This window comes from Amblyomma americanum, chromosome 10 (genome assembly GCF_052857255.1).
Source record: "Amblyomma americanum isolate KBUSLIRL-KWMA chromosome 10, ASM5285725v1, whole genome shotgun sequence".
NCBI classification, from domain to species: domain Eukaryota; kingdom Metazoa; phylum Arthropoda; class Arachnida; order Ixodida; family Ixodidae; genus Amblyomma; species Amblyomma americanum.
The window spans coordinates 1455445-1470880 of NC_135506.1; the positions used below are offsets into that span (position 1 = coordinate 1455445).

At 47.1% G+C, this 15436-nt stretch overlaps 1 protein-coding gene and 1 non-coding gene across 3 annotated transcripts in view; one reads left to right on the plus strand and one right to left on the minus strand.

Moving 5' to 3' along the window:
* The window catches only part of LOC144106577 (uncharacterized), a 216305-nt gene that overhangs the window by 161987 nt on the left and 38882 nt on the right, over window positions 1-15436 (plus strand). For both annotated transcript variants that reach the window (XM_077639422.1, XM_077639423.1), the window contains exons 64-67: window positions 1914-2148; window positions 4720-4935; window positions 6785-6810; window positions 14812-14977. In XM_077639422.1, the coding sequence (XP_077495548.1) occupies window positions 1914-2148; window positions 4720-4935; window positions 6785-6810; window positions 14812-14977 (643 nt within the window). The remainder of the gene's footprint in view (window positions 1-1913; window positions 2149-4719; window positions 4936-6784; window positions 6811-14811; window positions 14978-15436) is intronic.
* TRNAA-UGC (transfer RNA alanine (anticodon UGC)) lies at window positions 8120-8195 on the minus strand. Its single transcript has one exon. It is a non-coding gene; the product is annotated as a tRNA-Ala (tRNA).

Genomic DNA, 15436 nt, shown 5'->3' on the forward strand with positions numbered 1-15436 from the left:
GACAAATATGCAGTTCAAAATTTTCCTGCCAGTCGTTTCAAACTTGTGACGTACGCACCAAGAGACCGCCGTCTCGAAACTAGGGGCGGTGTAGCCGAACCTCCGGGATCCGCGCCCGGAGGCCTGTATTGACGCATCGCACTTTACTTACGGAATTTACCTGAGATGGCGACACCTGTATTTCGTTCTCCGGCCTTTTCCAGCTTGCACAAGCTTAGTTTTCGGCGATAGTTGTCTCTTTGTGATCAGGCCAACTTCAATCTGTCTTCAGTGGTCATTTCACACAAGGCGATGAAAGCGGCTCAACTCGGCCGCACTTTTTGTTCGTCGCATGGAATTCGCCTTGGAGGAAAATAAGCGCACGTGGGAAATGAGGTGTAAATGACATAACGTAGCACTCGCCCTTTCCTCTCTCTCTTTAAACAGTAACGCACGCAGTCGATCTAGAGCTCAAGTCGCCGCCTGCGAGCGAGATTCATCGCGAGCACTAGCCGCGGTCTTCAGAAATGCAGCCTTCTAAGCTTCCTAAGCCCCGCTAACGAATTTTGCAACATCTCCTCCGAAGCCAGCCTGTTCTCCTTGCGGTCATTTAATTAGCGACGGGGGCTGGTCGGCCTCCTCATAAGCAGCTATTCATCCGACTTTTGCCGCAGCACAGAAGGCAGGGCTCCAGACAAGGGAGCTCAGTGCTAAGCATGAACCGCGCGGATGGAACTCGTCTTCTCCAATTCGGCCTCCGCTTAGAGGGAATCCTGGTGCGTCGCCACGCTTAAGAGGTTTATTGCGGGCTCACGGCATGCGTGACTTAATTTAATATTTCCCATCTGATTAGTGTTTTCTATCCTTCCTTGCAGCATCGTTCGCTAATGACTTTTTACGCGATTTTTTCTTCCTCTCCTCATTTGCATATCACTTCCAGTGTGCCTTTAGAACAAAGGCAATGCGCTCGTCTACTGAGAATGTCTGAACGAGATTGTGAACAAGAATAATGGGTTGAAGTGAAGCCTAAGGATTAAAATGAATCACGCGTCTCTTCAAAATTTAGGGCTGAAGAAACTGAAAATTTTAACCCTCTGCATGGAATGGAAAAGCCAGCAATGACTGTGGCACTGCGCTGCACATGAGGCGGGAAAATAATACTGAATTTGGGAATGAAAATTGCCGGTTTATAAGAAATATAAAAGGCGAGAAAAGGGCATACGTAGTAACCCTCATTGGATTTCGGGGAACTTTTGTTTCTTAGGTGGCTCCGTCCGCGCTTTGCTCTGTGGACCAAATACACACCATGAAATGGATATTGGTGGTGCAGGCGCGGGCATACGACCGCCTAAGAAAGTAGTAGTAGTAGTAGTGGTTTATTAAAATAATAATAAAAATGAAGGATAACATTTTTGCTGCCCCGGCATCTACCATCGATCCTGAAGCACCTGAGCTTGGGCAGCGGAAATAAAGGTTAGCAGGCGGAATGGAGAAATGAAAGAGATGAGGGGACAGGAAGAGAGGATAGGGGAGAGGTAATATCGTAAATGTCGATTAATTTCGCCGATTTATTTATTCCGGCATCGTGTCTACACGGTCCATTTCGTCGTATAGTGGCAATCCCTTAGCTTTCTTGCGTTACCGTAATCATCACGTCACCCTGCGAGCCAGTGAAAATGCTTTGTCGGGAAATAGAGAAAACAAGAAGAGGTGGGATTGGGGCGCTGCCAAAAACCCGCGGGCCGTTCACTTGGCCCGTGTGCGCGTGGAAGGGGCACAGCTCAGACTCTTCCTTGTACAGCACACAAGCGCTGTTCCCGAAATTCCACTCTTTTCACTTTGATGCCGTCGTTGCGTGCACTCGTTCCCCCTCCATATTTGTTAAAAGCGGGCGTTGATGCGGAAGAGATCCCCACTGCCCGTCCGGGTTCCAGGAGCCGCCCGTCGAGCCCCCGGCCCCGGGCGCCTGCTCGGAGATGCTGGACCGGTCGGTGTTCGGCGAGTGCCCGAACCTGGTGGACGTGTCCAAGTACCTGGACCAGTGCCGACACGACACTTCGCTCAGCGTCAGCGAGAACTCGGCCACGTGCGCGTCGCTCGTCGAGTACGCGCACGCCTGCTGCCGCGCCGGGGTGCACGTCGACGACGGCTACATACAGCGATACTGCAGTGAGCGCTCTTTTCTGCTGCTGCGCTGCGCTCGTGGGCAGCCCCATCGGGCGGCGCTGTGTGATATAGAACAGTTTTAATCGCGGCTTTCGGTCTCGCACTGAAACCAACATACAGGCGCCCACAAAAGTTTTGCACTTGATCAAACGTTTAGGGGTCTCCCAAGGGGGAGTAGATTTGTAATAATTACTCATTGACATCCACCCGAGCGCAGCCATACGGCTACAAAGAAAACCTATACAGCTTCGCTGTGCGATGTCAGTGCACGTTAAAGATCCCCAGGTGGTCGAAATTATTCCGGAGCCCTCCACTACGGCGCCTCTTCTTCCTTTCTTCTTTCACTCCCTCCTTTATACCTTCCCTTACGGCGCGGTTCAGGTGTCCAACGATATATATGAGACAGATACTGCGCCATTTCCTTTCCCCCAAAACCAATTAAAAAAAAATTCTCAGAAACTTTGCAGCTAAAGAAAAATTCGTCCTCGTCCGGGGTTCGAACCCGGGACCACCGCTTCTCCGGAGTAGTCGCTCTACTAACTGAGCTAACCAGGACGGCAATCTTATGGTAGGGCGAGAGCGAATTGATCAATAACTCCAAGTGCAAACAATCTTTTCCAAATGTATAGGGGAATCCCCCAAGGTGGGGTAGATTTGTAAAAAGGGAGTAATTACTCATTGTCATCCACCAAAACGCAGCCATACGGCTACAAATCAATTCGCTCTCGCCGTATACCATAAGCTTGCCACCCCGGTTAGCTCAGTTGGTAGAGCGACTGCTCCGGTGAAGCGGTGGTCCCGGTTTCGAACCCTGGACAAGGACGAATTTTTCTTTGACTACAAAGTTTCTGAGAACTTCTTATAGCTTTCTTTGCACTATATAAATGAAGTGGGCCCAAAACTTGGACAATGACCGAGAAGAAACACAAACGATGACTGACAAACGCTTGCAAGTCGTCGTTTGTGTTTCTTCTCGGTATTTGTTTCGCGCCCACTTCATTTCTATCATGCAAAGCGATCTTGCCCCAGAACACGCTCTTCTGAGCTTTCTTTTGTAGCCGTATGGCTGCGCTTGGGTGGATGGATGATAGTGAGTAATTACTTCTTTATTACAAAAGTTTTCGAAACAGGAAAATTGCCACAAAGCCTAATTACTGCGCAGCGTAGGCATGCAGGCATGAACCGAAGGGTCGGCTTTGTAGTTCCCAGCGCGACCAGCACTCGGCACCTCTCAGTGCCTGGCTGCGCTTCCGGCCAGCTAGGAAATTGGCGTTTTTCGTGGTGTACGCGTTCCGAAAACTTTTATGGTCACCTGCACGTGCGTTTTTTCTAGTGTCAAATTCAAGCTGAGAGTTACAGCCAATACTCGGTGCATTATTCGTTGCTAATAATTCAAACTTCTGAGGGCATTTAATTCCGCTTACGTGGAGGAATGTAATAGTAGAAGTAAGTTGTTTTTATTAAAATATTAATAAAAAGGAAGGAAAAGATTTTTTGCTAGCCCGGGCATGCGAAAGCATGTGTTTTGAGGAAAAGAAAGGACGCAGTAGTTCTCATATCTCGACATCTCGCTGGACACCTCAACCGCGCCTTAAGGAAAAACGTAGTCTCAGAAAACCTACAATTTAAGGCGAATATGTGATTGGTCCGAACCCCTATTGCTAGTTAGCCTCTAACTGGACTAAAACTTTCAAGCTCTATGCAAAGAGAAATGTTATGACACCACCCAGAATGCTGTATAACGAACGGTTGCTCAAAATTTCGGTAAATGTATTCGAGAATACTGCCACAGCATTGAGATCAACCAGCTATGACATCGCAGAGATTTCGTCTGCATCTGCGATATTTGTTCCTCAAACCAGCGTCGTTGCTTCGGCGCACGCGGTTTTGCTCAGCGCGTCTCTCACTCAGTCATTCTTCCTTTTTCCATCTTGCCGGTACCTGGCAGCGATTGTGACTCAGATCGGATGTGACGTCATCACTCTCCAAATTTTGTGTCATCCTGCAACATGACTTCGAAGTGACGTCATCACTCCAAATTTTGTGTCATTCTGTAATATGAGTTTGGCGTGACGTCTTCACTCTAAAATTTGCAAGACATCCTGTCACGCGACTTTGGTGTGGCGTCATTATCTTGACACGTAATTAATGTTTTGAAAGTCATTTTGTCTCGCGGCTTTATCATTAAACTGTTACACATTCATTATTCTGGAGTCATGTCATCATGTGGACACATTTTGCGGACACGCTTTGCGGACAAGTTCTGCGGACACAACTGAGCTTATAATGCTTTCACATTAAAGAAACAGTCTACCTTCTGCAATCACCGCGCACTCTCCTTCTGTGAATCCGATCAGACTCGTAAACTCCATCGGAGATCGTAACCTCCCAAGAAATGTTCCAAATAAGTAGCTCACATTAACCTACCGCTAGCATTTATCCCACTGACTTTCTCTGACATTTTGAGAATAGCGCGCCAGACTCAGGTTTCTATCGTTCCGACGGCTTACGTCTTCAACTTTCTGGTGAGCGCTTCCCTACATGCGGGGCGATGTCCTTCCTGGGTCTGTGCAGACATCACGTGCCCAGGTGACACCACTTACACGAGCTGCCACGACGGGTGTCCACAGACCTGCGACGCCGAGTACCGACCCGACCAGGTTGCCAAGGGTGGAGGCGTGAAGGCCCACTACCACAAGGCTGACTGCAAGAACCTCCTGGTTGAAGGGTGCTTCTGTCCCGAGGGCTCGGTCTTCATCGACGGACTCTGTCGGCCTCGCGAAGTTTGCGGTAGGGCACTGTTCCCTGTTTTTAACGCGGTAGCATTAAAGGCGCCGTTATCGGCGTGCTGAACGAAAAATAACGGGCATGACCCTGGCAGGTGGTCCCCTGAGAGCAGCCTAGGAGGCAGGGCCGCCTAATGTCATGTGATCTTGCGGCATCATCACAACCTGCACTCTATATGCCTTAGTCTGCAAAACTCCCGTCCTGGCCTCCGACAACAAAGAGCTTCCCCTACAATTATCATAGATATTTTCTTTGGCAATTGCCTGCTTAAAGATCCTGTATGTTCCCAGTGCCGATTTCGTCACCATCCCTGTTTTTCACAGAGCTCTCCCTGTTTCTTTAGCCTTTTTCTTAACCGATAATTGCTGACTTGCCCCCCCCCCCCCACCCCCACCCCCTTCCCCTCATACTGCTGTCCAGATATTTGCTAGTCTTCTAGTTCGCTTTATCCATTTCGTGTCAACATTCCTTATGTACAGGTATCTGAAAGCTTTCCTGGCCCACAGCTTTCAGTATTATCCTCTTTGAGTTTTATCGTCTGAGCATCAGACATGCACTATCTCGAACCAGGCGCTACCGCTAGACGTCGCTCTGCGCGCTGCGGAGCGCAGACGGCACGGAGCTCGAGCACTCTAGACATGTCTGTGGACAACTGCAGTACGTAACACCCACTCTCCTGCCACGTCTAGACCAATCAAAATCGCCGTGAGGGCTCCAGATGGCGCCACGTGCCGGTGAGCTAGGCTCAGCACGCCAGACGCATCTTGACCACCTAGCTCGTGAGCACTGGTGGAGCGCGATACGGTAGCGGCAGGCGCTATGCTAAATGTCCCTATTCTGCTTGTGGTGAAGCCAGCGTCCCGGTTCCTTTGCCTACTTCGCCCTTTTCCTCACGGCACCCTTCCATAGCCAATCCCCCCCCCCCCCCCCCCCCCGCCCTTGTGCGAGTTCCGTGACACTCTCTCGGCACGTGCTCTGCACAGGTTGTCCGCAAGGGGTACGGTCTTCGCAAAGATGCGCTCGTTGCCTACGCTCCCACTAGTGGCAGTTGCCACAGATTTAACCCGGCGTTCGGGATGGAAGGACTATTTTAAACGCGTCTCTGAAAATTCCACCCGCAAACTTTGTTGCTATGATCTAAGAACACGGGTCAATACTCTGGTCAATACTCATACATTCCTGTATTGAGGTAATGAAGGCGTAGCTTGCATTGGACGACTACGTTTTGCCCCGTCTTCTCAAGGAAAAGCGAACAGACACGTAACTGATGCAAGCACTGACAGACATAAAACTGAAGTAAGCATTAGAACGTCTTGCGTATTTCCCTCAGCCAAGGTCATGTCGTTTCAAACGCCACTCAAATTAAGGCTGCTGCTGGAGATTTCACAAAACATCCTATTGTTTAGAAAAAACGCAAATCGAAGGCACCAACAAAGGGCACCGACATGACACAAAATTGAATGAAACGAATGATTATCAGAAAATTTGTACTTGCTTCAGGCATAATTGGAGCTTAAATGAGCTCCGGGTGTCTAAATTTAATTTATATATTTCGCCACATTCCAGGAATTTAACTCAATGCAAAGTTTTTCCTCCTTCAGAATTGTGCGAATCGCTTTTCAATGACGCATTTTGCCACACAGAAATATATTCAGCATTTTCGCAACTAGGGAAGGAAATTACCCCTTTATACTGTAAGTGTTCTCCGGAGTATATTTATACTATCATGCCTACCCTCAATGCTTCGAAAACAGTACGGTGATGCGCTTTTCTGCCGCTGCGTGCTTTCTGGCTGCAAAGCATTTCACCTTAGATCATTTATAAACTAACGCTAACCTTCTATTCTTTCCAGATCTTTGCGACGACGAGGGTCATAAGGTAAGTTCCAGGTTTTTGAATTTTTACTGTTTAAAATGCCGTGACTAATCCCAACACGCTGCAGGATGTTAAAGTGCAATTTGTAAAATTTAATCTCTTTAAGCAATGACTCTTGCCTCGGGACATAAAGTTAACGTCACAGGAAAATGTTTCGCTCACCAGCTGTAATAATGTCAACGCTTACAGACACTAGCCTGCAAAGACGATGACAAATGAACTAAGTACATACGTTATGCACTAGTCATAATAATATCCGAGCGATATGGTAACGCCCCTGCGAATAGCAAGGAAAGGTGTACGGAGCAAAGTCACAATTGAAGAGGCCGCTTCGCCCTTGAAGAGAGCGCCTCTCCGTTTTGCCTCGCATTCACTCGGCAGCAATATGGATCTGTTCGAATTTCGAAGACGTTGCCAGAAGCCACGCCTGCAGTTCAAGGAGCATTTCCCGCGCAAAAAGAAATGTCTACATATATATAAGCACTTTTCCTTCGCCAGGGCAAACTTTGACAGGCGTTGGGGCGCACGCGGTGGAAAATGCATTCGCGCGCGCAGTGGAGGAGGCATAGACGCGGCTCTCGACGTCCAATTTCACCTGACAGACCCGGCGGCACTTCTCGGAAGCGTCGACGAGTGGCCTCTCAGGTAGCGTCGTGGGCGAGCCATAATACGCGAACGGACGAAAGCGGCTCTTGGAGCACAAAAAAGAGAAGACAGACAGGACTAGCGACAACACAGACTATAGCGTCGAAGCTTAAGGGCGCTAGCGGGCTCTACCCTTCCCTGTTACCGCGCTGAGCTGACAACATTAGCTCAAAAAAACGAAAAAAGTGCGCTTAACTGAACTGGCATGTTTGGAACAGCTTCGTGTGGCACGACCCTTCTTACGCTAGGGGGAGCATCGCTGCCTCGAAAAAAAGGCTGCTTATATATATATATATATATATATATATATATATATATATATATATATATATATATATATATATATATATATATATATATATATATATATATATATAAGCAGGGGGTGAAGGTCGGATGGATCCGGTACAACATAAACGCAATAGAGTGGGCGCACGGTGGAAAAAGTGTCTTTATTCTAACGTTTCGACCAGGGTCTGGCCTTCGCCAGAGTATCACTCTGACGAAGGCCTGACACACTGACGAAGGCCAACAGTCACCGAAACCAAGGTGCACAAAGGAATGTTTCTATTTTTTTAATTTGCAGTGCGAATCTATGGTAGTATAATACTTCGATTAATCTGTCGCTTAAAGAAAATTCCTTCTAAAGCAGCAGAAAAAACAACAATGCCGCCGGTGGGATCTGAACCCATGACCTCCGAATTGCACATCCGGTGCTCTACCAACTGAGCTACGGCAACGGCTATAATAATAATAATAATAATAATAATAATAATAATAATAATAATAATAATAATAATAATAATAATAATAATAATAATAATAATAATAATAATAATAATAATAATAATAATAATAATTTGTTTTTGGGGAACGGAAATGGCGCAGTATCTGTCTCATATATCATTGGACACCTGAACCGCGCCGTGAGGGAAGGGATAAAGGAGGGAGTGAAAGAAGAAAGGAAGAAATAGGCGCCGTAGTGGAGGGCTCCGGAATAATTTCGACCACCTGGGGATCTTTAACGTGCACTGACATCGCACAGCATACGGGCGCCTCAGCGTTTTTCCTCCATAAAAACGCAGCCGCCGCGGTCGGGTTCGAACCCGGGAACTCCGGATCAGTAGTCGAGCGCCCTAACCACTGAGCCACCGCGGCGGGTGCAACGGCTATCCAATCTGCTGCTTTCGTGGGTATTGTGTTTTTGCGTCTAAGCGAACCTTGAGAGTGTTCACCAGCGCCATATGTTTGACGATTCACCGGCTTTCTGGTGTCCGCCAACACTGGTAATACTACGCCACAAAAGTTTTATTTTTTGCCCCAAGAACCTTATCTTTAATAAAAATTTTGAAAGTGTTTACTGAAACACCCGGTATGTATGTATGTATGTATGTATGTATGTATGTATGTATGTATGTATGTATGTATGTATGTATGTATGTATGTATGTATGTATGTATGTATGTATGTATGTATATATATATATATATATATATATATATATATATATATATATATATATATATATATATATATATATATATATATATATATATATATATATATATATATATATATATATAATGTGCATGATAGGAAAAAGGGGTTCAGGTTTAGTCGCATACGCTGCTCTGTTCTGTGAACTTGGGGGCGCTGACAGAGTCCCTTCCGCCAGGTCTCGGGGCGGAGGTCTTTATCGGACAACAGGATTGTCGTGCTCGTGAGACCGCGACGCGTTGGTACTGCCATGTTGTTGCGCACCATGGACGCCTGCTTAAGCGCGCCGCGCAAGCTCTGTACATGCGGCATTTGGAAATCGGCGACTGAACAGATTACTGAAATAAGGACAAGGACCAACCGATATCTCGGGGCTTAGATCTGACCCCTGACTGACAGCGTGGCCTCTCTCGCTATTTCTCGAGTGAAATTTGAATTATTTCTTGGTCGCCGTCGGTGAATTATTTTCTATGCTTTCTGCTTGCAAGTTGTGCGAAAACCTGCAGACAGTGGCTTCTATCGCATGTGTCACATTAGCTGTCATCTCACATTACTCTGGTTTGGGCCAGTGGAACGAGCATGAAAAACTCCGATTTTAAGACTGCATGGCGCGTGCATTACTCGCGTTGCCTGAATCAAAAACGAAGCATTGAAGGGACAGTGCGAACAATTGCCTCCAACAAGCGCGTTCAGTAAAAGTTGGTTTCTTTCTAGCTATGTTGACAGGCAGCAAAAGACGCATCGGCAAGAAAATTGGATTTAAAGATTTCCCGCCAGTCGATTGAATTGAATGGCGGTGAAGCTGGGATGTGTGCCGAAAAATGGTCGTCGACTTTACTTGCGAGATGGGCTGCTGGTGTCGACACTTGTGTTTCGCTGTCCCATTTGGTGTGCAGGCCAGCCTCTTTGACCCCTCTTTATCGGAGACTAGACATGTTCCACTTCAGACGGTTTATGTTTTTACCAGTTTCGTCTTCCGAAGCATTGGCCTTCTTTGCAGCTGCTTTGATTCATCGCAGTTCCCAAGTACTTCCCGAAGCTTTGCGAAATTCCCCAGAGTCTTTCTCGCATTGCCAACCCCTTGAATCGGAAACTCTGGCATCTGCCAAATCCCGCGAACGCGCAGAGTCTCACCTGGCTACCGTTGGCATGCCATTACTTTTTGTTTCACGTCTGCAGAATTAATTCGAGCTTAGTTTGTCAGTGCCAGGTTTAACCACTGCGTTCCCTCCTCTCCTCGGCATTTCTTCGTTTCTAGCTTTTTATAACAAGCAGGCGTGCCCAGCCCTTCGCTGCAGTGTATGTTGACGCAGTGTAGCGTAGTACGTCCCACGTTACCAGAGACTGTACCCTCACCTTGCGTCTCTCTCTCTCCTGCATACTGCTCGTCCTGTCAGCTACACCATGGAGCTGTTGTCAGTAGTATGTGCAGCTCATATACTTCCTCTCGTCTTTCCGCTCATGATAGGTGCCAGCTTTCAACTGTCCATGCTGTTCCCGTTGGCGACTCTGTTCTTATTCTCGAATGGTCTGATTCTTCTCTGTCCTCTTTCTATCGTTGTCCCCTCCGAAATGCACAGCTTGCTGTCGCGATCGGCTTTAGCCTGTTATTTACTGAGATGTGGAAGTAGCTTGTTTATTCGCAGTCATTGGCAGACGCGAAAGTCAACTGTAATTAAGTTTTACCACTTTAGCAGTTGAGTAGTTAGGAGTTAATTGTTCTTAAATAACATTTTTGCCAGTACTGCGTCTTTTCAGAGTTAACTCCCTGCCTTACAGCGCCGGACCACAGCGCCGCCTCTAGTGCTTCGCTATTTTAAGGCTGTTTGTAGTCACACTGCTCATGAAGGGATATTGTCCCGAACTTGCGAATATTCGTAAAACAGTCGATTCGTGTTGCACTCCGTTCTTTCACTATTCTATACGAATTCAGTTCTACTTTTAGCTACAGTGTTGAAATTCGATTCAGTAGCAAAGCTAAATTACTCGTATTCTATCTTTTTCTAAAAAAATAAGAAACTCCTGTCATAATCACAGGAGCTGGCTCTCTCCGTCACAACTACGCACGGCTTGCGCCTAGCCTTGGTCGGCTTTCTCCAACATTCTCCAAAAGACCTAGGGTGTGCTCCATAGGCTAACAGCGGCCTTCTGTTTCCCTGCTCCCTTAAGAGCAGTTCGGAGGCGGTTACTGCATTGCGACAGAGGCGACGCCTGGCGGGCTTCACTCTCCGCCGCCTGAGCTCCGGGCTCGTATCACAAAGCCGCAATTGTGCCGCGAGGAGCAGCTCAGTCGAGGGCCATTGTTCGCGGCTATTGTGTTGCTCAGGGGCGGACCGAAATCGGAGACCAGAAGGCGAATAAGAACATAAACACCGTCTACGAAATTAGGCAACCGGGGTCCGTGCTTTCGCGCGTCGGTTTTCATGTCGAGTAAATGGGAGTGAATGCGAAGAAGAAGGGGGTGGTGGTGGAAATGTGGGCTTAGGATGCGTATGAAACGGAGATGGGATGAGAAGACGAACCCGACCGAAATTGCATTACAAAAGGTTGGATAATAAGCTTGGGACACGTGTTTCTCTGCTTCTATCTGATTGAGATTCGGCGTGTTTCCAAAACAAGTAGCCAATGTACAAAGTCGAAGACCCGTTGTTAATGCAGGCGGCGGTGTGAAATATCGACCGGCGAGGAAGTACGGCGCTCAAAGATGAACGCGATGGCAGCTTGTACTGGCGCGACATACAGGGTGCGAGCAGATTCATGAATTGCGGGATCAGAAGAAGCCGATGGCGCTTTCTCTGTTCCTTTATTTCTCTTCTGTTATCTCACGGGTTGTTACCAGTGCAGAAATCATTTACTTTCAGGCGCTTTTCAGCTCGCACTTCTTTAGGCGCTGTTTCCGTTTGCTAAGAGCATAGTTTCTAATCCTCAGCTGGATGTATTCCGCACTGACAGGAAATCTGGAGCGTTTATGACACGAGAACCTAAAGCGGTTGGTATTGAGTACAAGCTTCAAAACCATGCCTTTAAGGCCAGCAGCTCATTTTCGTAGGCAAGACTTGTTTGATTTCCGAGTGTAATTCTCGGCGCAGATTGGTGGTTCTAAAATCAGAACAACTAAGCAGTGCAGGCGTCACTCTTGACTAGGCGTTGCATACTATGGTTCATTCCGCGCGCAACGTCCGAGACCGCGAAAGCGGCCACCGACGATTCTTTAGAAAAAAAAAAAAAAAGGCTGGGCTACTTGGCGATTATGTGAATGGCCGTTCAACTGAAGTATTTTTCTCGAAAAAAAAATGTATTCCTCGCGTGAGTGCTCTATGAAGTTTCCGCGAAGAAGCAAAAGTCGGTTTGAGTTAAAAAATTTTGAAATCTGCTGAGAAACGTAGTAAAAGAATAATTTTTTTAGAATATTTCACATGTGCTGTTCTTTCGCCTGACTTCATTAGTGAAGTCTTGAAAGAATTTTCAGCGCTTTCTTCGTTCCGTAAAAAAGCAAAAAATGTGGCGTCTTTAGAAACGTAGTTATGGCAGCCACAATGATATTTTTCCACCTTCAGTTGTTGCTGTAGTTTGTGCTAAAATCAAATTCAAATTGTCTAACACGGTAATTTTTGAGAAAATCACTTCCAAGCATATAAAAATATGACACTTTTTTCAGGTTCAGACCTAAATATGGTTCAAGGCCCTCCTGGTGAAAATACGAGAGATTGCTCTTTTTCGTTGCTTCTAATCTAAAAATTTTAATTCGAGCAAATTTTGTTTGAGGCAAGAAAACTTTTTGAAATCTGCAACCATCCTCCTCGACTAATACTTCCGAGCTGTGTCTACACTGCTGAACACGTACTATCATGCTCAATATTAAGTGAAACGCACCAGATGTGATAGGAGCTCAGTTCTCGAAGCAATGCGAACCCAATGGTGCTAAAATGGTTGGAGTTAAATGTCGATATAAACAAGAAAGTATACGCAATTTTAGTGCATGTCGGGTGCTATTTGACACTGGACATTAATTTGGCATAAAGCGGAAACTTCAGTTCGTTCCCAGGGGACGCTTTGTAAGCTATATTGAGCGCAATAGTAAGTGCCGCCCCGCCAGCTATTTCCATTGCACTAATGTGCACTGTGGCTCTCTGTCAAATGTGCTGTCACATCTTGTGTGTTGCAGTTCGTAATGAGCAATAATAATAATAATAATTGGTTTGGGGGGGGAAAGGAAATGGCGCAGTATCTGTCTCATATATCGTTGGACACCTGAACCACGCCGTAAGGGAAGGGATAAGGGAGGGAGTGAAAGAAAAAGGGAAGAGAGAGGGGCCGTAGTGGAGGGCTCCGGAATAATTTCGACCACCTGGGGATCTTTAACGTGCACTGACATCGCACAGCACACGGGCGCCTTAGCGTTTTTCCTCCATAAAAACGCAGCCGCCGCGGTCGGGTTCGAACCCGGGAACTCCGGATCAGTAGTAGAGCGCCCTAACCACTGAGCCACCGCGGCGGGGTCGTAATGAGCACGATAGCACGCATTCTGCAGTGAAGACAGTTCGACATTATCTACTGAGGAGGCTGGTTGAAGAAAAAAAAATTGAAAATTGGTTTTGAGTAACTGTCTCACAATCTCGGTGGACACCCGAACCACGCCGTAAGGAAAGGGATAAAGAAGGGAGGGAATGAAGAAAAGATGAAAGAGGTGCCGCAGTGGAGGGCTCCGGAATTATTTCGACCACCAGGGGATCTTTAACGTGCACTTACTTTGCACAGCACGCGGGCGTCTTTTGTGTTTTCGCCTCCATCGAAACGCAGCTGCAGACTTAAAACTTCTTTTATTGCTTTAAACAAAATTTATTCGATTTAAAACTTCTGAATTACAAGCAACGAAGTTGCTGTGCATTATGAGCTGCCACACGCATTTTTATATAATAAGACTTGATCCTTAATTTTGCTCTAACCTCAGAAAAATGTCACTTTTTGCGAACTGTGAATTGATTTTCTTTAAAGGCATTCTGTTTAACAATTTTAATTTATTTTAGCCAAAGCTACAGCAAGAGGCGAAAGCAGGAAAACATTTTCGCTGAGACGTTAACGACGATTAAGTGGAAAGTTTCTTAAAACGCCACACTTTCTGCTTTTTTAGTGAACCTCCGCAAAAAATGCGGAACGTTCTTGCATGACTTCATAAATCGACTCGGATGAAAGAACAACAGAACTGAAATATTACAGAATAAAATATCATTGTACTCTGTTCTACATTTTATTTAAAAATTTATAACACCAACTAATTTAGCCTTTTCGCGGAAACTTCAAAGCGCTTTCACGTGAGGAAAACGTTTTTTTCGAGAAAAATACTTTTGCTGACACTCCGTTCGCATACTCGCAAACTAGCGCAATTTTCTTATAAAACATTGGTGATGGCCACTTATGCAGTCCATGTGGTTTCGCATAGGAGACCAGAATCCTGGGCCGTTTCAGCCATTTTCCACCGACAGGCGTTCCGCGGTGCGGGCGTTTCTTTGGAGATTGCGGGGCTGCGGCAGCTACACTGCGCAGCGCGCGCCGACAGATGGCGACTGGTGTCGAGAGTAGGAGCGCGGCCGCAGCCTGCGTGCGAGGGTGAAAGAATTTTGTCTATACATGAGCGAAGGAATGTGTGTTGTTCAAGTTCGCGATACACAGCGTGATGTTTCGAGGCAAAAACTAAATGTTTGGCAAACTTCGGCAGATTTTCCCGTATTTCAACAGTATGAAAGGTGTCGGGACAATTGGCCGCACAGAGGCGGTAATTCATTTAGCCCTCCGAAAGGGCGCTCATTTAGAAGTTGTTCTACAGATGGAATGCACTCGCCGCTGTCCTCATATTTCGTGCAGGTGGGCGACGAGTGGCAGAAAGACCGGTGCACGCGCTGCACGTGCAAGAAGGGCGGCCGCGCCGACTGCCAACGCGAGGTGTGCCCCCCGGACCCGGTCTGCCACGAGAACCAGAAGCTGGTGCGCCTTGCTGACGCCGACCGCTGCTGCGATGACAAGTACTGCCGTGAGTATAGAGCGGCTGCTTCATTATTTGCACATTGCTAGCACGGCGCTGTAGGGTGTCTTCACTGACACGGCTAAATGTTGTGCCACTGTGCTGAAAGCGACCTGTAGAGACAGCGACCGCGATAATCTTGCACGCCACGGCCGGCGCTCATGGATTAGAAGAGAATGACGCATCTGTAGAAGTGTCCGTCCTCAAAGTATTAGCGTGACAGCGTTGAGAAGCTCGTAGGGCAGAAAATCCTGCGTCGCCGTCCGTGTGATCAGCGTCGTTGACTGTGGGCGAAAAATGCACAGAATTCCCCAGAGAAGCAACCTAGGAAGCAGGTGAGCCACCTAAGTCACGTCAGCTTGTGACGCCATCACAACCGTCCTCCCCGGTTTTTGTACGAAGTGCGCACCGTGGCAGGTAGCACTTCAATCAATGATTGGTCTCTAGAGGTTTCTCGGTAAGAGCAAC